Below are 22,300 nucleotides of genomic sequence, written 5' to 3'. Positions count from 1 at the left end.
AGGATGCTGCATCTCTTAGCTATCTCCTTCGAGATCCCAATCTGCTGACCGCTCCCTTCACTAGGCACCCATCTCTGCTGGGCACTCCATTCATGCAACCTGACGTCTTCACATCTGTCCTGCTAAACTGCCCCTTTTCCTCACATTCATCGTCTGCTGTCCAGTACACTACACTGCTCCTGTCCAGACCCCTGGAGGACTGAGCCACAAAAAGTTTGAGGCTCCAACAAGGAGAGAAGTGCTGTTCAAGGCAAAGTAATCTATGACGTTATCCTGAATTACGGCAAAGAGAGCGGAACTTGAAATGTATAGTGTTTAATTAAATTTGTTCTACTGACACACCAACTGTAATTTTTGTTGCACTGCGGACAGCCGAGAGAGTACGACGTAAAACAAGTCTGTACCCCAGATGCTGTGAGGTTCAAAGAAAAAACATCTGCAAACAAAAGGATAGAAAATTCCCCCCAATTTTTTTATTTTTTTTTAGAAAATAAAAGATCTGATTCTGTTTGAAACCAGTATTGCAACAATTTTTCATTTTTCAACAATTTGTTTAATACAAATTGCTGGAAAGTAAAGCTGTACACGTCTTTTACTCCCGGGAAACATACTGGGCAAGAGAAATCAGTGGCCCAGGGGATTACAATAAGTCTTTCCATCCAGGCCAAGGGGGAAATGTTTCCCTGTGCTGCCCTCTCAACACAGTGTAAGGTTCTAATTAGCCATGCTCAAACTGCACTTCAAGAGGCACTGATGGAGATGGATAAGACAGGAAAATTTCAGGAACTCAGCATGTGCATTTCCCTTTATTAAATATATAGTTCAAAATAATCCTTTAGCGGGATTATCTGAATAAATACCTCCATCCCTTTGAGTTTAGAAAAGCAAAACCAAGACAAAGAAAAAGGTGGAGGTTCGACCAATTTTTAATTGGGCAATACACACTCATTATTTTCTGCCATTCCTAGCAAGAACTCTAAATAATGTAATAACCCAAATACAGTGTAACCTTAAACAGGACTCTAAAACAGAAAAAGTAATTCTAGAATTGGGACAGAACCAGATGAGTTTCAAAAACCCATGTCAGGGGTTAGATCGGAACTTGGAATTTCTCAGCCCTCCTCTTAAATCCTAATTTAATTATTTACTTATTTCTAAAGTGTTATATAGTGCGAACATGACCCGAGATGGTAGCTGAGCGCTTTATAGGAGGGAGAGGTAAGAGATAAGTGTGAGACAAAAGAACCGGTCACATATACGAACGTGGTACAAACAGAGAGGATTAACAAATTGATAAACTTGACCTCCATAGGAAATCAGCAACATGATAGATAAAATCAGCAGATGAATAACAGCCAGCCATAAAATCAATAAACAAAAAGGTGTGATCTTAGTGCAAAAACGTGTTCATCAGAAAAAGCCCTTTGAGCACTATGGGCGATGTACGCCTGATGTGCACTATATGAACTTGTAACACTGCCCCAGCTGGGCGATGAGGGAGGAGGGACCTATATACATTTCGTGATTAGTATGGGCAAGCTCACCTATGCCCTCCATCTAATTTAGTCTTCCACACCATACATAGCACCCACAGTGGCTACCTACAGTTGGGGGATGGAGTTGCAAGGCTAGCAGCCTAAATACCAATTTTTTCTACGAGAGATATATATTATGGTGACTTACTGATCGTCATCCTTATCGGGCCTGAACTATCTACTAAGGGGGACAAATATTACTACTAGAAGTATTCTTCATCCAAGAGGTCACACAGAGTCCGTCGAACCAGATTAAGAATGTAGTACCCGGCATAGCAAGAGATGGGCGAGGGTGGGAGCCACTAAACGTTTGGTAAGCAAGTTTTGTGCTCATGCGGTCTCCTTAGCTGAATTCAAACAACTACATTTTAATATTGTTTGCACTGGTATGGTTATTGGTCACTGTGAACCCCATCTAGATAAGGGAACATTTGAAATGAGCTGTTGAATTTATTTGTTTACGCACCACTTACGAATACACTAGTAAAACGGTCAATGATACCCACACTTTTGTAAAAGGCTGTTACTGTGTTATCTAAACTAAACTTATAAGCAAGAATTGTTTTTTAAAAAAAGCACAAAACATGAAAACAATACTTTACCATGCGGCAGAATGACAGCGTATTCTGAGAGTACATCGGAATTAAAAGGTGCTAGAGCTTTTTTTTTTTTGTTTTAGATCCTGGGTAGTCAGGACGATTTAAGAAAATGGAGAGAAAAAAATGTCTTACTCATAACCAGGTGCCCTACAGGTGAGTGTTTAGAAAGGGATTCCAGCCTACATATTTGAATCTATAGGTAAGGGCTGATTACGAGTAGTCCAAACGGCCATGGATCACAAAAAAATATATAGACATCATGTATCAATGAAAATTGGACTTCCAGGTGCCCAGGCATTCCCTCAACACATTCAATTCCCATACAAATTCAAATTTTTATTGTGTTGCAGAACAAAAAAAATGTGGAAAGAATATAAACATCATAAATAAAGGGCTTCCGTGTTCTAAAAACTGCAAACTGGAAGGGGGTGGAGGGTGCCCTGAATCTGTGGGAATCGCTTGGCATGGCTAATTCCAGTTTCTGAGGCAATTTGCATTCGCAACTCTTGTTCTGGATTTGGAGTGGTCATTCTTCACCAGCTGGAAGATTGTCTTCGATCCGCCGGATGAATTTCATGCGGATTTCTGTGACGCCATCACCTTTGAGGGTATCTTGGACAAACTTCACGTCAATGGCCATCTGAACCTACCACAGAGGTGAGAGACAAGAGAAGCTTAGTTCATAGCACACTCCACTGGGAATCTGTCTGAATCCTCAGGAGCACTCCCACAACCCTCCGAAAAGGCACAAAGAGCCTACTCTGCTCTCCTGGTTATAGAAGGCCCTCTGTCAACTGCAGTGCTCTCAAGCGAGTCCAATTCCAGAACATCACACAATCTATTTCTATCCATTCTGTCCTACTCTCCAAACGTTAAGTTTTTGTTACAGGCTGGAATATTTTGTTTGCATTTCTCCCGCTCTTCCACTTCTCTGGCTATCTATAGTCACCTTTCATGAATTTACATCAACTTTTGCAAATCACATCTGATGAAAAAGGCTGGATTAAAAGTAGTTATTAATACACACAATACAGGAAAATGCGCCTAGTTGTAGTTGGAAACTGTGGACCCATAAGACCTGGTTTCAAACCCTGTCTTCATTCCCCTCCATGTACTGTGAACACACATAAACAACTAGCTCTCTTTGTTTCAGTATTTTCATCTGTCAAAGTTGTGAACCCATAGAAACAGTTGAAATTCCAACATAAAAAATTGAAAATTATATGTAAAAGCTACCTATATAAAACTTTGCCACTAATATACGCAGTATATGGATGTGACAGATGCGAAACTTATTTACCTTACAAGCGCTGAGATTGGCCATTCCTGCTAGTAGTGATGGTCTATGAACTTTAAGTAGGACTGCGAAAAGGAAAGCATGTTTTCATTCAGTGCAACTCTGCTTCCAGGGTATGATGGACTGGAAAAAATGTGCACAATTTTAACTGAACCTCTCTACTTTCAAGAAATGTGCGGCACTAGCCTCCCTGGGTACATCATCAACATTAGTGTAGCTCTTATGGTGGCAGGTTGCTCAGTGAGATTCTGCTGTGCCATAACTATGTCTTTCTTCTGCTACTCAACAGTAAGTGCAGGCTTACACTTGGGTCCTTGGCACCATTGCTATGACACTGGGGTTTCCCTAGCTACCAACAGCAACCGGTCATTTGCGGATTCTGAATAAAAATGTCTGCTCAAAGAAGTGTAATTCTGGCACTCTGATGCAAGGCTTGAACGTCTCTGGAAAATATTTACACAGATGAATGTGTGGTAATGTAATGTAGAGTGGAAACTATAGGAGTTTAAAAGTGCTGGAGGCTTAGGAAAATGTATATATTTTCCTACTAAACTGCACTAAAAGTGCAACTTCCTAAATTCAGTAACGCCTTATCTGATAGAGACAAGATCCGGCGAGGAGTGGAGGGGTGAAGACCTAGGCACAGAGGCGGAGACCACGTCGTATGACACATTGGACCTAAAGGGTCTCCTGCGCTTTCTCTCCTATGGGGCCATTTTGAGTTCATCTTAGGGCTTTTAAAAATGTAGCCATCTCAGAGTGTGATCGTCATCACCACACTGAGTGGAATCCTCTCATCATAGTGTGGTAAGAGAGGAGCCCTTTCTTTATTTGCTATCACGGTCCTTATGAATGCCGCGGACCCAACTGAGCCTATAGGCAGAAACACGTTGACCTCATTTACAGTGGTGGGGGGACAATAATATCCTCATCACACCGATCACCTGATTTTAAATCACCATAAGGATGCCAGCTCTATTAAATTTAAGCCAACACCTCTAATGGCCTTTTAACTCACTATTTTTCTCACGGGCCCCCACTCAGTTTAGAAGTGCATCCCTGTCATCAGGTGTATGCCCGCCCTCTATCAGACCAAGTTTTTAGAGGGCGTGGACTGGTTTATGATGAAGCATGACACCAGGTGGTGTGTGAGACCAGTTCTTCACTTTTTGTGAGATGCCTGCACTAACAAAACAAACTGCACTAGCACTAGTGACACTACACAGGGTGCGGCTACATTGTGGTACACAGAGACAAGATCCAGACACAGATTCCTTATCTTAGAATCCTTCCTAGATGCCAGACTTGGTCTGGAAATGGTCTCAGCAGTACCTCTTCGCACTGGAATAGTGTGTTGAGCGACTCCATAAAGATGCAGCCTCCCAAATGTGACATTGATGGAGTCCATATAAAACCTCCCCCAACACGCTGACATCAGTTTCTTTTGTGACTATTTTCATGTCAACTAAGCGGAGCCACTTAGAGAAACAATCTTGGAAACAGTATTGCAAAAAAGGAAAGAATCTTGTATCAATAAGTACCGAATAAACGAACAGCAGCAGTGTGCAAAAAGGGAAAGTAGGAGACAACAGGCCCTCAGTTCACAGTTCAGGGAGGATGGGTGGGTCAATATGAATCTGCTGCTACATTTCTGTCTCTACCAAGTAAGGCTTAACCAAAGGGAAGTGACTTGTCCATTTGATGGAGACATCTAGCCACAGATTCCTTATCTTAGATTCAGAAACCGGACCAATACCATCCTTGGAGGAGGACTGCGAACTGACCTCACTATAGATCCCCAAAGAGGAGAAGCCGGTCCAAAAAAACTGAAAGGGACCAGACTATCTGAAAATGATAGATGAAACAAGATGCTCACAGACTGATCTCCAAGCAGGACCACGGGAAGTCGATTGGAAGTAGAAAGCTATGCGACCATGGTATAGAACCAGTTAAGAAGCAGCTCCAACGGGAATGCAACCTAAGATCGGGATTGCAAGGCGATCAATGACAATAGACCATAGAGTCCACCCTCAAACTCTAATGGAAAGAGCATACACAGCGTGCTCAGCCTCAGCAACACATACAATTAATAACAAGCATTTGCAATGCAATAGGTCTCGCATTCGAGCAAGTTTGAGCTATTCCCATTGTAAACGACAATGCCTTTTATTTATGTTTTGGGTTTTAAAACATAAATAAAAGGCATTGTCATTTACAATACTAATAGCTTAAACTCTTGCAAATGCAAGACTATTGCAATACAATAAATGGCCTTTTCAACTGCTTGTTAGATTGTAAATATCAGAGCAAGAGACCGCCCTGTAACGTCTTCAAAGTAGAGATAAATAGTGCAGTGAAGAAGATGTGTAAGTGTTGTATATTACACAGACACAAAGTGTGAAGAGAGAGTTATATATGAACTGAGCTATAAACACTAAGAGCTACAACACCTGTCGCTGCCATTTCGATAACCCGGGAGATGATCTACGGGTGGTGGAGACAGTCAAAGTCATCTGTTGTTACTAGGAAATTGTAAATACATGGTATGGAGGGGTGAACAGCAATAGCAGGTACTCGAAAAGAGCACGAGGGCTAGAGAGAATTAGAGAAAGTAGCCTTGTGGGATGGAGAGGACAGAGGTGCGAGCTCATTTAAATGTTAGGGAAGAAAGACTACATACTACTACTCCTGACATCAGTAGAATTGTATTTGAACTTAAATATTAGCATTGGAAAACATTGGTTATTTTTGTAAGTAACAATGGAACCGATATAATTGCTTTCCTTAGCTCATGATACAATGTCACACAAAACATGCAAAGAGCTCACTTTCTCTCGAATTCTTTTGTCCCACATCTCTGCCGTGCACCCACTGCATCCTCATGTGGCATTTCTTTCCTCTGCCAACCAGGCTCACACATCGGGTAACATGCACGCGTCCCGGCTTTTAATGAAGAACGAGGCCCATTAAGGAATTAACTGGAAACCACCCTCCCGCCTCCCCAATGACAAGCGTCAAAAGTCAACTCAGAGATTACATTCCACAGAGGGCACGCTCAGTATTCAGTAGACAACAGTGTCATAATAGGATAATGGTTATAGCAAGGCCAAAATCATTATTAGCAAGCATGGGTGTCCACATTAATTGACAAACTCACCACCGCAGCCCGGCTTGGACAGGAAGCCAGGCAACCTGTGTTGGGACGGGGCGGGGCCGCAAAAATACAGGAAGCCTACCCCGCGCTCCTGTGCCCGTGAAGCCAGCCGGAAGTGAGTGTGTGAGCTAGCGGGGCTCACGTGCTCGTGGAGATCCCCGCCTGTTGCCGAGACTGACCCGCTGGCTGCTGAGGGAGAGAGGGACACTCGGAAAGAGCCAGGTGAGTGGTGGGGGGGAGGGGATGTGTGTGCGTGTGTGTGTGCACATGTGTCTGTGTGTGCGTGTGTCTGTGTGTGTGTGTCTGTGTGTGCGTGTGTCTGTGTGTGCGTGTGTCTGTGTGTGCGTGTGTCTGTGTGTGCGTGTGTCTGTGTGTGCGTGTGTCTGTGTGTGCGTGTGTCTGTGTGTGTCTGTGTGTGTCTGTGTGTGTCTGTGTGTGCACGTGTGTGTGTGTGCGTCTGTGTGCGCGTGTCTGTCTGTGTGTGTGTGCGCACGCTTGTGTGTCTGTGTGCGTGTGTGTGTGCGTGTGTCTGTGTGTGTGTGCGTGTGTCTGTGTGCGTGTGTGTCTGTGTGCACACACATGTGTCTGTGTGCACGCACATGTGTCGGTGTGCGCGCACATGTGTCGGTGTGCGCGCACATGTGTCGGTGTGCGCGCACATGTGTCGGTGTGCGCGCACATGTGTCGGTGTGCGCGCACATGTGTCGGTGTGCGCGCACATGTGTCGGTGTGCGCGCACATGTGTCGGTGTGCGCGCACATGTGTCGGTGTGCGCGCACATGTGTCGGTGTGCGCGCACATGTGTCGGTGTGCGTGCACATGTGTCGGTGTGCGCGCACATGTGTCTGTGTGTGCACACATGTGTCTGTGTGTGTGTGTGCGTGTGTGCGTGTGTGTGTGTGTGTGCGTGTGTGCGTGCGTGTGTGTGTGTGTGTGCGTGCGTGTGTGTGTGTGTGTGCACGCGTGGGTCTGTGTTTGTGTGCGTGCGCGCGTCCTGATCCATTGTGAGTGTGAACAGCATGCCGGAATCGGAGCGCGCGTTCGCGCGCGCGACCTGATCCGATCAGATTCCGGCATGCTGCGTGTTCCCATCTCCTGGGAAGCAGACTATAGGTCTCGCAGCGAGACAGTGCTTTTGTGCTGGTAATCGGCAGGTGCGAGACCTAAAAACATAAATAGCAAATGTCATCTCAATTTTTTAACTTAAGAAAATGTTTTAACTGAATGATGTTTAGTTACACAGTGGAAATCCAAAAGGGGCCCAAGGATATTGCAGCTCTGAAGAATATGGCAAATTATGGTATGTTAAATAAACTTATAAAGCGCTCGTGTACCCGGAGGTGTCTTGGTGCTAGCTGGAAAGGCAGCCTCATCTAGGCTCAAGAATAAAGTTGCTACGGTATAAGATGCAAGTCAAACAGAGTTAAATTACCAGGTTTGTAAGGCTTTCCTGAAAGTCAAGAGATTGTTTATATGTGTAAAATGAGGAGGCAGGGGATTCCAAAAACGAGAAGCGCTATACACAAAGTGAATGAAAGAAAGAGGTACTCTCCACCAACCGAGAAATCCAAAAAGGCAAAACCAGAGGTTTCATATGGGACATTTTCTTACATAGGCATGACTATCCTTCAGACCAATTACTGCCCTTGCGTGCATTATCGGTGGCGGCATCACCTTCCTTTCAAGCAGATTTCATATGAGGTAACTACTGACATGCGTAACTGATTATATTGGATACAGTATAAAACAATAGGAACTAATTGTGCGCGAGATGAGTTTCCTCCGTACAGGCCAGACACATTATTAATTGTTCAGACATTGTTTCTTCTTTGCAAATGAAAACGATAAACTGTGAACTATGGGTTATACAAAGCAAATGAAGTCAGCAGGCACTGGGTGATGGTACTGCACAATTCACCCGACTATGGCTATCATTCCAGCAGCTCATCACAGCAGGTCCCACGAAGCACTAGAAAAATGCTAAATCCCATCACATCTAAACTTTATTGCCTCATGAGAATCATTTCCCATCGGTGCAGACACTGCACTTGCACTGGGTAGGATCCCAAGGTATCTGTGAGTTCATTGGTCAGGTCACAACTCCGAGATAACATGTTTGAGCAGTGCTCAGGAACGTGCCACACTCGGTCTCTGCTTCAAATGAAAACAAAGAAAAGTAAACACGTGCAGCGAGGGCACGCTTTTCATCCCCACTTGTTAAGGACACAAACAGCTCCCATTATCAATAAGTGTGTCAGCAAATATGATAAACAGAATTGCAGTTATATTTTGAACATGGCCAAAAAACAAAACAATGCAGTGCAACTTTGTATTTTCAAGGGGCATGGGCAGTGCATCGCAAGTCACAAATCTAGCATTCGCGAAAGTTTCCAGAAACAGCAAACAAGAGCAATCTCATCCCTAGTGAGAAAAAAAAAAACATTCTTGTTCTTGTGAAGACGTAAAAGAAAACCTGGTTTTCATTTACAAAAGGTTTGCGCATAAAAACAACAAAAAGAAAGAAAGAAAGCAATGTGTTCATTGGGTTCACTCCCACACTTGGAACAAATTCATGAATATTCAGGAGTCACAATCGTTTTGAGGCTAACTATTGCTACTAGGAGAACTCACCGGCGGAACAAGCATTGGCAACGCCAAATAACCTTTCCTGTGAGAGCCATTTGGTAAGGAGTTTTAGCCATTCTGTACAGAAACACGCGGAGAGACACATGGCCAATGGAGGGTGGGTGGGAGGTGCTGGGGAATCATACGAACAATGGATGGCAGTTGGCCGAATTGGAGGAGCAAATGGACATGAGGTACTGGGAAAGTAAGAATGGCAAGGCTGTAAGAGGCGTACATGCTGCGTGCATCCAGTGGCGGTACGTCAATTAAGGGCGCTGGGGTGTTGCCCCACAAGCCGCCTGCACATGCAGCTCCCTCGGCGTCTTTGAACTTAAGTAACTCTCTCAGGTTACTCAAGTTCAAAGACGCCGAGGTTGAACTGACAATCATGTCAGTCAACATGACGCCGGACTGCCCACCCCTTTAGAGTCTGAAGGGGTGGGCGGTCCGACATCATGTTGAATGACATGATTGTCACCAGGGGCAGCAGGAAGGAGCACAACGTCACTGAGCACAAGTGCGCATGAGTGGGGACAGAGGCCGCATTTTTCTCCGTGCCCACGCATGAGCCCTATTGTCTGTTCTGCTGGCGCTTGCCCATTAGGAGAGCGAGGGTTGAGCCAAGGCTCAAACCTCGGTCTCCTAATGGGCAGAGCGTAACACTGCCCTAAGTCAATCGGATTGGCTAAGTCTGAGGAGTTGCCAGCAGTGACGGAGACACAGCTGTTCCTGTAGGCGCCAACGGGAGTCCGGACCCCGGAGCAGTCAGAGGCAGCGCGGACCCAGTAAGTTTTTTATTTATTTTTAAACTCCTCTCGGCCCCCACCCGACTCCCCGCGACCTCAGCGAAACCCTACCCTACCCACCCCGTACCCCCTTAGGTAGCCAGAGTCACCGACGGCAGTCTGCTTCTGACAAGAATGAATCTAATGTGAGCACCGTCTCTCCAGAGGGAACTGTCTGCCTGCCGCCTGCCATTTCTCAGGGTAACAGTCTGTCAGCACATTTGAGCAAGAGCTTTCCGGCCAAGAGAGCAGGCTTGTACACTTATGTTGCCCGACTGGCCCTGCTGCCGAATGCTTAATATTGTTGCATCATGGCTAAGAGAGGGTTTTAGCTGAAAGCATCTTTTTAAATGGTCTCAGTGCTGGCGGTGTCCTTGTACACAGCACTGCAGGAGGTCCGTGTGGTGACTAACTCGTGGGCGTCGTAAATGGCTTTGAATGAGTCAGCAGAGTAAGGTAATAATGGACAGGCCTGGTTAATTGTTGATGCGCAGCATGGGAGAAGGGGGCACGCGCGCCTTATCTGGGCCCTGCTGCCCAGAGTTTGAAGAGCCCTGCCTGCCTATATTTATCCTGGCATGGCATTGTGGCAGTCATGGAGTGTTTTTGCTGTGAAAAAGTAACGTTTTACTTTCTGAATTATGTATTTCTTTGTTTTAAATACATGCGCCGACTGGAGCGTGAATGAGAGTAGGACTTTGTCACCACGCAGCAATATTGTGTAGAGTAGCAGAGGTTTTCCTTCTCAAACTCCTTTAAAATGCGAGCAATAAATGCAAAGGATTTGGCATAAAATAAACACAGGACTGGTGATGGATGGCTATCTGTATTTGATGGGGATGAAAGTGGTGGTAATCGTGATCTATGGGCTTGGGCAGGCAACAAACTATGACAGGAAATGTTTTATTTTTATTTTTTTCAACTCGACTATAGAGTGCCTAGTAAAAATAGAACGTTAACTATTGTAGTTGCACAGAAAAGGACAATGATTGCATTATATGTATAGGTTACAGCAATATCCAGAAAGCCAGAGTTTTGTTTTTAGTATTGAGTTGCTGAGAATCTGAGAGACCATGAATACTGTGTCTAGTTTGAGCGTGGATAGAGCTGCAAGTGGGAGATACTGATTTAGTTAAAACAGGATATCCTTTTTGTGAAATTTAACTTGACACATCACCTCACTTCTATAACTAGTTTACCTATGACATGGTGCAGTAATGCAGTAATATATGGGGCAGGTTTCTAGTGTTTAAATATTTCAAGGATATGCATTCACAATTGTTTTATAAACCTTCATGCTTGCTTAAATGTGCTTTAAAATGCAACATTTGCCTACTCTTTTTTTCAAAATTTCTGGAGAGTCCTCCCTCTCCACTGAACCTCCCCTTATGACAACCGTCTCACTAGCTTTTATTGCAACATGGCATTCATCCCCAACTTTTACGCCCCTCCACTTTGAAATGTTACCAGCTGCCACTGCGTGCATCGCGTCTTGAAAGCAAAAGGAGAAGCCGGAGCTCAGCTGAAGCGTCTGGCGAGCAGCAGCAGAGAACCGGTAGCGACCGGCATTGAGGAACCTGCACACCGTGAGATCAGCATTCCGGAACGGGCGAGAGGGTGTTGAGAGCAACCGGCAGGGAACTGTGAGTAACGCCTGAACGTGCCTCTCCCCCTCCGCTCTAGCTCTCCTAGTCTGGCGGTGGTGGTGTGCATGTAAAGTGTCTGACTGTGCATCAGAGAGGCAACGGAGTGTGAGTGTGCTGACAAGATAGAGCGGTGAAGTAGACGGTGCGGGAAGGGTGAGGAAACCCTGGAGGCCCACCAACACGGCAAAGAATACGGGCCCGAAGTAGCATCCAGATTGACAAGCCTCAAGATGTGTGCGTGCACACACGCTAAAAAAAGTGAGCCTTGCGCACAAAGTTTCAAAAAAAGAAGCAAAGTAACGGTGAAAGCGAAAGTCAAAAAAGCATGCGCGCGGCGTCGGCAAAAGTGAGCCTCGCACTCAAAGTTTAAAAATAAACAAGCAAAGTAATTGTGAAAGCGAAAGTCATCGCAATCGCGATTGGGGGGGCAGAAGGTGTATGCAGATTAATACAGAAACTACAACTGGCTCCTCCATTGCCAATGAAACACTGCATTTAGGTACAAGTGAGTCTCGCGCTGAAAGTTTAAAAATAAACAAGCAATGTAACGATGAAAACGAAAGTCATCACGCGCTTGTGCACTTAACCGAAAGCTGATGGCCAGCAACAGCCTTTGGAAGCATTACCAAAAGCCACTGACTAAATGTCTCACAGAGCAGCGCATGCGCGGACTCTGCGAGACCTAAAAAACGTGTGACCTCAAAAGACGCTTCCAGTTCGTCTCCTATGGTATTTCCTGCACTTATGGAGCCGGGCGGTGTAGACAATAGCTTAGCTGGAGGCAGACCTCACGGTGGTACACCGGTACCCTGAGCTGTAAACATTCCGCTCAGAGAAGCTGCCATGTTCTATGTGTTTATAGGCGTGGCCAGGTTTTACTAGCATCTCACCGCCCCCATTCCAAACCCAGACACAGCATCACGTGTCAAACATGAGGGTGACCTCTGGCATTGTAAACTAGTTAAAGCAGCATGATATTTATGGGCGATGGTAACCGGCTCGCAGCAAACATGATAATACGGAACATGTGACGCAGCATTTTCTATCCGGCTTAAAAAAATGTGCAATGCAAACGTCTACTGCTCCCGAAAAACTGCAGTTATGATGGGTTTTGCCTAGTCCTTCGCCTTTTGAAAGTTGTACATCATATATAATTTAAAATAAACACGGCACATGTAGCACCTGAAACAAACGGCACAGAGAATCGAAGCGAGGAGGTGGCTCAACATATAACGCTGCCGACTTTGGAGCTGGAGAACAGGGTTCGAGCCATATAAATAAACAGAGATCTCAGAAGGGAGTGGGGAGAGACAAATAACCAAGGGGGGGTCACAAAGAGCACATTAACACTGCATGCAAATGTTTCATTCAAGCATCTAAGGAACCTATTGACAATTGCACTGCATCACGTAGCTAGCCGAATGAAAAAAAAAAGTGCTTACAGACTAATTGAAGGAGACAGTATAACGCTGCAAGTAAAAGATCCAGTCCTGATGGGCGGTCCCAAAAGGAGACAGGGCGGTAACAAGGAGGGACTAAGAAGCCTTATTCTCCATCGGAAGGCAGCGTTTACCATGGATTATGACACCAGCCAATGAAAAATAGGGGCGGGGCTTCCACCCCAGTTCTAAAAAATACTCTAATACAGCATGCTTCGCAAAGCGAAGTAGCGCGTTGCGCTGAAGTGCTACGCAAGACCTAAAAAGTACCCACCGATCCTCGAGGAATCTATCCTGAGAAACGGATTTGGAAAAATTAAATCTCCAATGATAGAATGATGGGGAAAAGAGAGAGAACAATGAATGCTGAAAAGCATGGCTAGGAAACAAGAATGGTAAAGAAACCGGTCTAACATTGAGAACCTTGAAGGAACAGAAGGCATCCTTCGGATTAATGTAACGGTAATGCTCACTGAAGAGAAGAAAGGAAACAGATGAGCACAACCAAGAAAGCTGAACCAGGTCACCAAGGGTGTAGGTAAAATGCAGCAACGCCCAACGTATAAAAAGCCAGCCGACTTTTGTGTGCACAGCACACACATATACGTACCAAAAGTAAAAGATCTACAAGAGATCCATTCAAGAGTTATGTATATACATGCAGAGACATATACAGCCAAAGATTAATGTATACAAGGCTAAATGTGCGTAGAAAAAACAAATTTTCATAGACACACGTCATACAGTGTAAGTTAAGCATGGGCGACTTTTGTGAATACGCGATCTGCGAATTTGCGATCCGCAAAATTCGCGAATTTTTGTTTTTTTGCGTGTTCGCGGGGTTTTTTGCGTGTTCGCGGGGTTTTTGCGTGTTCGCGGGGCTTTTTGCGTCTTCGCGAGCCGCTTGCATAGCGAAGTTACCCATGCAGTCGTTTATGGGAGAGGGAGAGAGAGATAGATAGAAAGAGAGAGAGGGAAAGAGAGAGGGAGAGAGAGAACAAGAGAAAGAAAGAGGCCGGATCTCTGAAGGGCCAGATTCCTGAGTTGCCCCTACAGAACATACAGCTTTTTATTTTTAGCAAAATGCATATGAAAATTGTGCTGTAAAGGTCTCTTTTAGTTTAACCCCTCCTGACAACTCAAAATGGGTGCATTTGCCATCCTCTCCCTTCTTCCTGTTTTTTAGATCTGTAAGTGCTTCCTGATGAGGTTTAATTCCTTGGCAGGTGCCTCGTTGCCTACTTGTAACTATTCTCTGACCCTGCTTCAAGGGTCAGAGCAGGGTCAGAGAATAGTTGCAAGTAGGCAACGAGGCACCAGGAAGCAATTAGCAGCAGGTGTCCAAGTTGAAGTTAATTTGTTTGTAACCCTTTTGTAAAAGGTTAAAAAGAAATTAGGTTCAACTTTTGCACCTGCTGCTGTAACCCTTGCTTGGCTGAAAATTCGTCCCAGCTGATTCGCGGATTTTACCGCGATTTCGCGAGATTCGCGGATCGCGAAATCGCAGAAAATCCGCAAATTCGCCCGCGAAACGGATTTTACGCCCACCCTTAGTGTAAGTGAAAGAATATCCACTCCATCGAAAGTAAGCCGCGGCCTCCACCAGTGAGCTGGAGGACGAGAAAAGGAGGAATGAAGGGTACTCCAAGAACAGAGGTAATCAAGGGCAGACCGAGATAATACGTCCTACTGTCGTAAAGAAGTTACAACAGTAACTGAGGTGGAGACAGAAAGACAAAGCTGGAAAACAGCAACACAATGCCACTTAAGAGTAGGAAGTGGAGGGCATTGCCCACTACAGAAAAACAAGGGCAACTATCCAAGAACTACTCACACCGACAGAGGAACCGTGCAAGCAGGTGGTAACGGGTGAAAAAAGAATTAATAGCAGGTGGTGGTGGGAGAAAAGTAGGAGAAGATGGAGAAGAAGAAAGAGGAGAAAAAGGAGAAGGAAGAGGGCGAGGGAAACAAATAGGCAAGGTGAAACAAAACTGCTGGCGGAGACTAAGTGCTACACATAGTTCATGAAGACAATCACGCATTGTCCAATCCACGGAGGCTTGAGGAAAAAGGTGAGAAACCTGACCAACGTTCCATGGAAACTTGAAAAATAGATAATAAACTAAACCAAATCTCTGTATGAAAACAGACATTACAGAGTGTTAGAACTGGCTATTTCTGGTAGGCTAAGGCTGACGCCAAAGCCAGGCAGAAACCACCATTCTAGTCAGGGCAAGGAAGTCCCACGCCAAGATAACCCCTGCTCACCCCCTTGGTAGCTTGGCACGAGCAGTAAGGCTAAACTCGGAGGCAATGTGTAAAGCATTTGCGCCAGCACACAACAGCAACAACATACTAGGCACACCACAAAAGGAACTCCACACAAGGTTATTATAAAATAACTTTTGTATTGTCAAAACACATATCAGATAAAAATCACACATGTATTGTGCCAACTGGCACAGGCAACATTCATAAGGGATTATTTACAAGACAGGGCCACATGGGCCACTGTCAGAATCAGATATAGCACTTTTAGAATAAGGAATAATAAACATAAAATGGAAATCAAAAAGATCACAACCAGTATCCACTGGTAACAGGAACCAGGACCTTACTAGGACCACCTGTACTAAAAAGAACAACCACCTAAGAATAAAATTCATTTAGGGGTATACACAAGAACACATTACCCATGATGCATGAAACACATTCAGGGGAGTAATAAAGAGAAACACATGATGCCTAAAACATTCAGAGGTGTTAAGAATAAAGCACATGATGCAATAAAATACATTCAGGGGTGCAGCGCAAGAAGACACATGATGCCTAAAACATTCAGAGGTGCAGTGCATGGAAAAGGAAGACACATGATGCATAAAACATTCAGCGGTGCCAGAGCAACACAATAGCGCAAAAATCACATGAGGTCTAAAAACATTCAGAGGTGCAGGAATAACACATGATGCAAGAAATCACATTCAGAGGTGCAATAACCATACAATTGCGCAAAAACTCACATAAGCCACCACCTGTGGCAGTCCCTAGGCCAACTGGCCTTGTTGGGGCTCAGACGCCCTGTGTCCAATGTCAGGGCGCGCTGCCATGCAGCGCCAGTCCAGGGGTGCGCCACTGGCGCAAAACCTAAACGTTGCAGGTGCCCACTACTTGCTGGGCACCTGAGGACAATCACAAAACCTAAACGGTGCAGCTGCCCACTAATTGCCGGGCAGCTGAGAGTCCAAACTGCAACAGGGTCCTCACTGACCCTTAGGCGCAAACTGCGCCACGCTGGAGCCACACAGGCTCTGGAGACAACTGTGCCCCCTTTAGCCTCGGGGCTCTACACAAAGAAATGGCCCCTCAGAACCTTCTCAAGGCTCTACAATGTTGGGGCGACCCGCTGCCAATCGGGGCCGCCCTGACTCTGTGCCTTTCAAAACGAAATGGCCCTCGAGCCTCGCTGGGCTCGTAAATCGAAAATGGCCCCCTAGAGCCTCTCTGGGCTCACACACGTTGGGGCGACCCACTGCCAACTGGGGCCGCCCTTGAAGCCCTCGTGGCTTCACACGAACAAGGAGCGCGAACTCGCGCTTCTGGGGGGGGGCGGACACCGACAATGTGTCCCGGCGCCCCTCCCTCTCTTCTGCCCCACTCACCGGTTGCTGGCGAGCGGGGGCTCTCCTCACTCGAGGCTCTCCCTCCATTCGGGGAGCCTCGCGCCGGCCTTCTCTCTCTCTCGCCGGGGCTCCCTCAGCACACTGGTGCCCCAGCAGCAGGCCACGCGTCTTCTCCTCTTCCCGGGGCTCCCTCCTCCTCACGGGAGCCTTCCTCGGCTCTTCCAGCAGCTTCAGTCAAGGGAGCCAATCCCGTCGCGGCTCCTGTGACGAGCTCCTCTGAACGCGAGGCCGCCGACCAATGACAGCGCGGCCTCGCCGATGACGCTACGCTCCACCAGCCAATCCCGTCGCGGCTCTGGTGAGGGGGCTCGGCTCTCTCACCCAATCAGAGCGCAGCGGCTCGATCTTCGAAGCGTAAACACCGGCAAGATACAGGGCACTTCCACGGGGGTTACTGACCCCGGGCTGCTACGGTGACACGGCCCACAATTGTTTTTCGCAAAGAACAAGGGAACCCAAAGGTATATCACTAGGGACCTTGGGCAGTAACGTATTTCAAAAGACAGTGGTCCCTAGCAGTTCAGGGATTTTAGCAAAGTAATAGACATACGCTAAATAGTGAGTATGACCTTTGTCCAGCCGAACAGGTTTTTAATTGAAGAGATTTGATAACATAAAAGGAATTTTTTTACAAAGTGGGTACATCCAGTAACCCACAGGGGACAAGACAAAACAGGGGGGTAAACTTAACGCAAACAAGGGCCGTCTGTACTAGTAGTTCAGTGGACAGACAAGAATACATTTCAAAGCATCATTGTATACAATTTCTCATTTACAAGATACATATGACGCTGTTATGTCGACGATGTTTCGATGCCTATACAGAGATAAATGGCATCATCTTCAGGACAGAGAGTTAATGTGCTTGTCTTGAAAATTTATAAACAGTTTGTGTGGCCAGTGTTATGCTGCATTGCCATCGAGCAGCCAAACCAGGAATGAGACACGTCCGGTCCGGTCTCCTATGAAGAGGCTTCCTTGCCCTGGTTTGGACATTAATCGAGTAATATGCTCGGAAAACTCATCAACTTGCCCCGTTTGGTTTGATTATAAAGCAACGGCCCCAGTAAACAGACAATTGTCTGGACCATAACATTGGCCACACAAACTGTTTATACATTTTCAAGACAAGCACATTAACTCTCTGTCCTGAAGATGATGCCATTTATCTCTGTATAGGCATCGAAACGTCGTCGACATAACAGCGTCATATGTATCTTGTAAATGAGAAATTGTATACAATGATGCTTTGAAATGTATTCTTGTCTGTCCACTGAACTACTAGTACAGACGGCCCTTGTTTGCGTTAAGTTTACCCCCCTGTTTTGTCTTGTCCCCTGTGGGTTACTGGATGTACCCACTTTGTAAAAATTCCTTTTATGTTATCAAATCTCTTCAATTAAAAACCTGTCCGGCTGAACAAAGGTCATACTCACTATTTAGCGTATGTCTATTACTTTGCTAAAATCCCTCAACTGCTAGGGACCACTGTCTTTTGAAACACAATTGTTTTTCAGCGCTCCTTGCGCTGGAGAGGCCCACAAGTCTCCGATCTGCACCCCACACGTGTCGATGAACACGTCGATCTCGGCCACACAGCAGGCTTGGTCAGTGCGGTGCCCTCACTCAAATTAGAGAGCAGCCAGTGCGCTAATTTATTTATTATTTATTTATTTTTTGCATTTGTATGGCGCGCAGCTACCCAACAAGGGTTTCCCGGCGCCGATGACAGAAATTAAGCAAGTTTATGAAGGAAGGTAAGTGATGGTGGATTATTTCTGGAAGAGCCAGGTCTTTAGCTGTTTTCTGAAGATGTTATACCTGTCTTCTTTCCGGATATGGGGGGGGAGTTTGTTCCAAAGTGTGGGCCCTATGACAGCGAAGGATCTACCTCCCATTCTTGCAAATTTGAACTTTGGGATGGAAAAGTTTGCAGCATTTTGCGAGCGTAGTGCTCTCGCCGGAGTGTAGGGAGTGGCGAGGGTTTGGAGATATTTAGGGGCGGTACCAGATTTGATCCTAAACATATAGCTCAGGGCTTTGAACCTAATACGGCTTTCCACCCTGAGCCAATGTAGGTCTTTTATGTGGCTGGATACACTGGAGGTTTTTGGGATAAGCAGTCAAACTACAGGGTTTCACGATCTCTTCGCCACACAGCAGCTTCAGGGGGGGGAAACAGCTCCAAAAAGGTCCCCAGCAAATTAGGACACACAGTCCAGCAACGAGAACCTTCCAGGCAGTCCTGAAATCGCAAAGAGGGAGCAGCATAGCCCCAGCAAGGAAAATGCAGCTTCTCCAGGCTGCAAAAGGTCCCAGAGATTCCCAGGGGGCAAAGCCAAGTCCCCCCCCATCAGCCCAGCAAGGCAGAGGGGTCCCCCAGGAGTCCAGGAAAGTCCATCAGAGGTCCAGAGGCTGGGCAGGGCCCAGGGATTTCCCTGAGCCCCAGCAGCAGCATGCCCCTGGCAGATTCAAGTTAGAAACAAGAACATTTTGGAAGGGGACACAGCCCCTTCTTATACACAGAAAAGTCTTTGAAGTCTTTGTGTAGGCAGTGTGGGAACCAGCTAGAACTGGTTATAGGGAAGTCCTGTCAGTATCAGGGACAGAGGTGACAGTCGCCCAGCAGGAGGTGGAGCCACCTTTGTAGTCAGGCAGGCACAGCCCTTCACTATCAGGTGCCATCTCCTCCCACTTCCCTGGCAGCAGATGCTGCCTTTGGTCCATGGGCTGACTCAGACAACCTCCTGGGCTCTCCAGCCCCTGTCACCCTCAAACCAGACAGTCAATCCACAAGCAGGCCCAGGCACTCCTGACCCAGGCTCACCAGCCAATCACACGCCAGACACAAATTACACAAATATGCCAACTTCTAAAAGTGGCAATTCTAGACTAGACACACTCATGCCGCATATACCATTTCACAGCATTCAGTCTCACGAGTTCTCTCATACCAAACTCGCCCCTGCACTCCCCACACATCAGGAACTACCATGGGCATACATATTCCCCATTCATTCCTATGGGAGGGCAGGTCACTCACCACACATACACAGAGAGCTCAAGCACTTTACACTGTACCACAGTGAAAAAGTGCGCAGAGGCCTAAAATCACCAACACCAGGTCACAGAAACAGGCTAGGAAAAAGCAAAAAGTCTCGGGGTGAAACTGCCTAAAGGGCCGGGTCCAACACAGAGTATAAGGGGAATAAACCCCAGGAGGGGGGAAAGCCCCCAACATCGGAGGAGAGTGCATAAGCAGCAGAAATAATGTAGCTGGATAGAAGACAGGCTGTGCCCAGGAAAAAGTAATGAAATACCCCAACTAAAAAAAGTAGGTGGGTAACAATATCTCTCACAAGGGAGAACGGAGGGAGAGCAGTACGCCACATAGAAAAACAACGCCACGAAAGGCGGGAATGGCATACAGAACTGTGAGGAAGAGAAGACTATCTCCACCTATGAGGAGGAAAGAAGACACTGGGAAGAAAGGGGAACCCAGCCTCCTGTGAAAGCAGGATACCAAGACATGGATACAACAACCAAAGGGACTCGGTCCAGGGGAACAGAACTGAAAAGAACAGGAGAGGCAACAGCTACCCAAGGGGTGCGATGGCTGAGATGTATAAAACACCCCAGCAGGATGCAACAGTAGTGGCTGTGACCTAATTAGATAGGTAAGACCACCAACAAGGTAGAAACAGATACAAAGAATACCAAACCGCTGAAGATTAACAGCAGCAGGGGCACAATAAAGTAGAAAAAGGGCTTGCACAAGAAAAAAGGTACCCAGACCAAGAGTCTGCCTGCCTATGGTACAGCTATTGCCCATATGGACATAAGGAGAAGAGAAACAAGCATTGGAAATGCAATAGGTCTCGCATTAGAAAAGTTGGAGCTATTGGTCATGTAAATGACAAATGTTTTATGTATTTGTTGCTTTTTAAAGTAGCTAAATTGATTGCTTTGTCATTTACAATGCCAATAGTTATAACTTTTGCGAATGGGACACCTATAGCATTTGGAATGCAACATGTTTTGTATTTACGTGACTTAGATGGCAGCTCTTGTCGTTAGGCCACATCTTTAGAGAGCAGGAGAGTGCAGCAGGGGAGACAAGCATAGCACTGCAATAGGTGTTGCATTAGGAAAGTTTGAGCTATTGGTATTGTAAAGGGCACTTTTTTATTTATGTGCTTGTTTTTAAAATAGCGAAAATAATTGCTTTGTTATTTACAATGCCAATAGTTTTATGTTTCGCAAATGTGACACCTATTGTAACACAATATGTGTTGTAGCACTGAGTGGTGTGAGGGCGAGTGGTGTGAGGGTGAAGGGTGTGAGGGTGAGGGGTGTGAGGGTGAGGGGTGTGAGGGTGAGGGTGATGGGGGTGAGGGGGGTGAGGGGTGTGAGGGGTGTGAGGGTGAGGGTGAGGGTGAGGGGTGTGAGGGTGAGGGGGGTGCGGGTGAGGGGGGTGCGGGTGAGGGGGGTGAGGGTGAGGGTGAGGGGGGTGAGGGTGAGGGTGAGTGGGGTGAGGGGGTGAGTGTTAGGGGGTGACTGTTAGGGGGTGTGAGTGTTAGGGGGTCTGAGCGTTAGGGGGTGTGAGCGTTAGGGGGTGTGAGTGTTAGGGTGCGTGAGGGTGATTGAGGGGGTGTGAGTTTTCGGGTGTGTGACGGTGTGTGAGTGTGTGTGAGGGTGAGTGAGGGTGTGCGAGGTGTTGTTACACAGAGGGTGTGTGACGGTGTGTGAGGGTGAGGGTGTGTGAGGGTGAGTGTGAGTCATTGGGAGTGAGTGTGAGTGAGGGGGTGTGAGGGTGTTGTTGTGAGTGTGAGGTGAGTGAGCGTGTGTGAGTGTGATGGGGTGTGAGGGTGAGGGGGTGTGAGTGTGTGAGTGTGAGGATGAGTGATGTTGTTTGCGTCTGAGAGTGTGTGAGGTGTAGTGAGTGTGAGAGTGTTGTGATGAGTTTTAGGGGAGAGTGTGTGTGTGAGGGTAAGGTGTTTGAGGATGAGGTGGTGTGTGTGTGAGGGTGAGTGAGGGTGTGCGAGGTGTTGTTAAGCAGATGGTGTGTGACGGTGTGTGAGGGTGTGTGAGGGTGAGTGTGAGTCATTGGGAGTGTGAGTGACTGAGTGAGGGGGTGTGAGGGTGTTGTTGTGAGTGTGAGGGGAGTGAGCGTGTGTGAGTGTGATGGGGTGTGAGGGTGAGGGGGTGTGAGTGTGTGTGAGGATGAGGATGAGTGATGTTGTTTGCGTCTGAGAGTGTGAGGTGTAGTGAGTTTGAGAGTGTTGTGATGAGTTTTAGGGGAGCGTGTGTGTGTGAGGGTAAGGTGTTTGAGGTTGAGGGGGTGTGTGTGTGAAGGTGAGTGAGGGGGTGTGACGTTTCGGGTGTGTGAGTGTGTGTGATGTTGATTGAGGGTGAGAGAGGTGTTGTTAGGCAGAGGGTGTGTGACGGTGTGTGAGCGTGAGGGTCTGTGAGGCTGAGTGTGAGTTATTGTGAGTGAGTGTGAGTGAGGGGGTGTGAGGGTGATGGGGTGTGAGGGTGAG

The 22,300-nt window shown here is 46.6% G+C and overlaps 1 protein-coding gene across 2 annotated transcripts in view; it reads right to left on the bottom strand.

Moving 5' to 3' along the window:
* Positions 1 to 302: 302 nt before the first annotated feature.
* TRAPPC3 (trafficking protein particle complex subunit 3) overlaps positions 303 to 22,300 on the bottom strand; it is a 114,097-nt gene continuing 92,099 nt past the window's right edge. For both annotated transcript variants that reach the window (XM_086956492.1, XM_086956493.1), the window contains exon 5: positions 303 to 2,780. In XM_086956492.1, coding sequence (XP_086812618.1) covers positions 2,661 to 2,780 — 120 coding nt within the window. In that variant the 3' untranslated portion in view covers positions 303 to 2,660. The remainder of the gene's footprint in view (positions 2,781 to 22,300) is intronic.

Source organism: Lissotriton vulgaris, chromosome 2_1 (assembly GCF_964263255.1).
Source record: "Lissotriton vulgaris chromosome 2_1, aLisVul1.2, whole genome shotgun sequence".
Classification (NCBI taxonomy): Eukaryota; Metazoa; Chordata; class Amphibia; order Caudata; family Salamandridae; genus Lissotriton; species Lissotriton vulgaris.
This window is presented reverse-complemented; position numbering and strand designations above follow the sequence as displayed.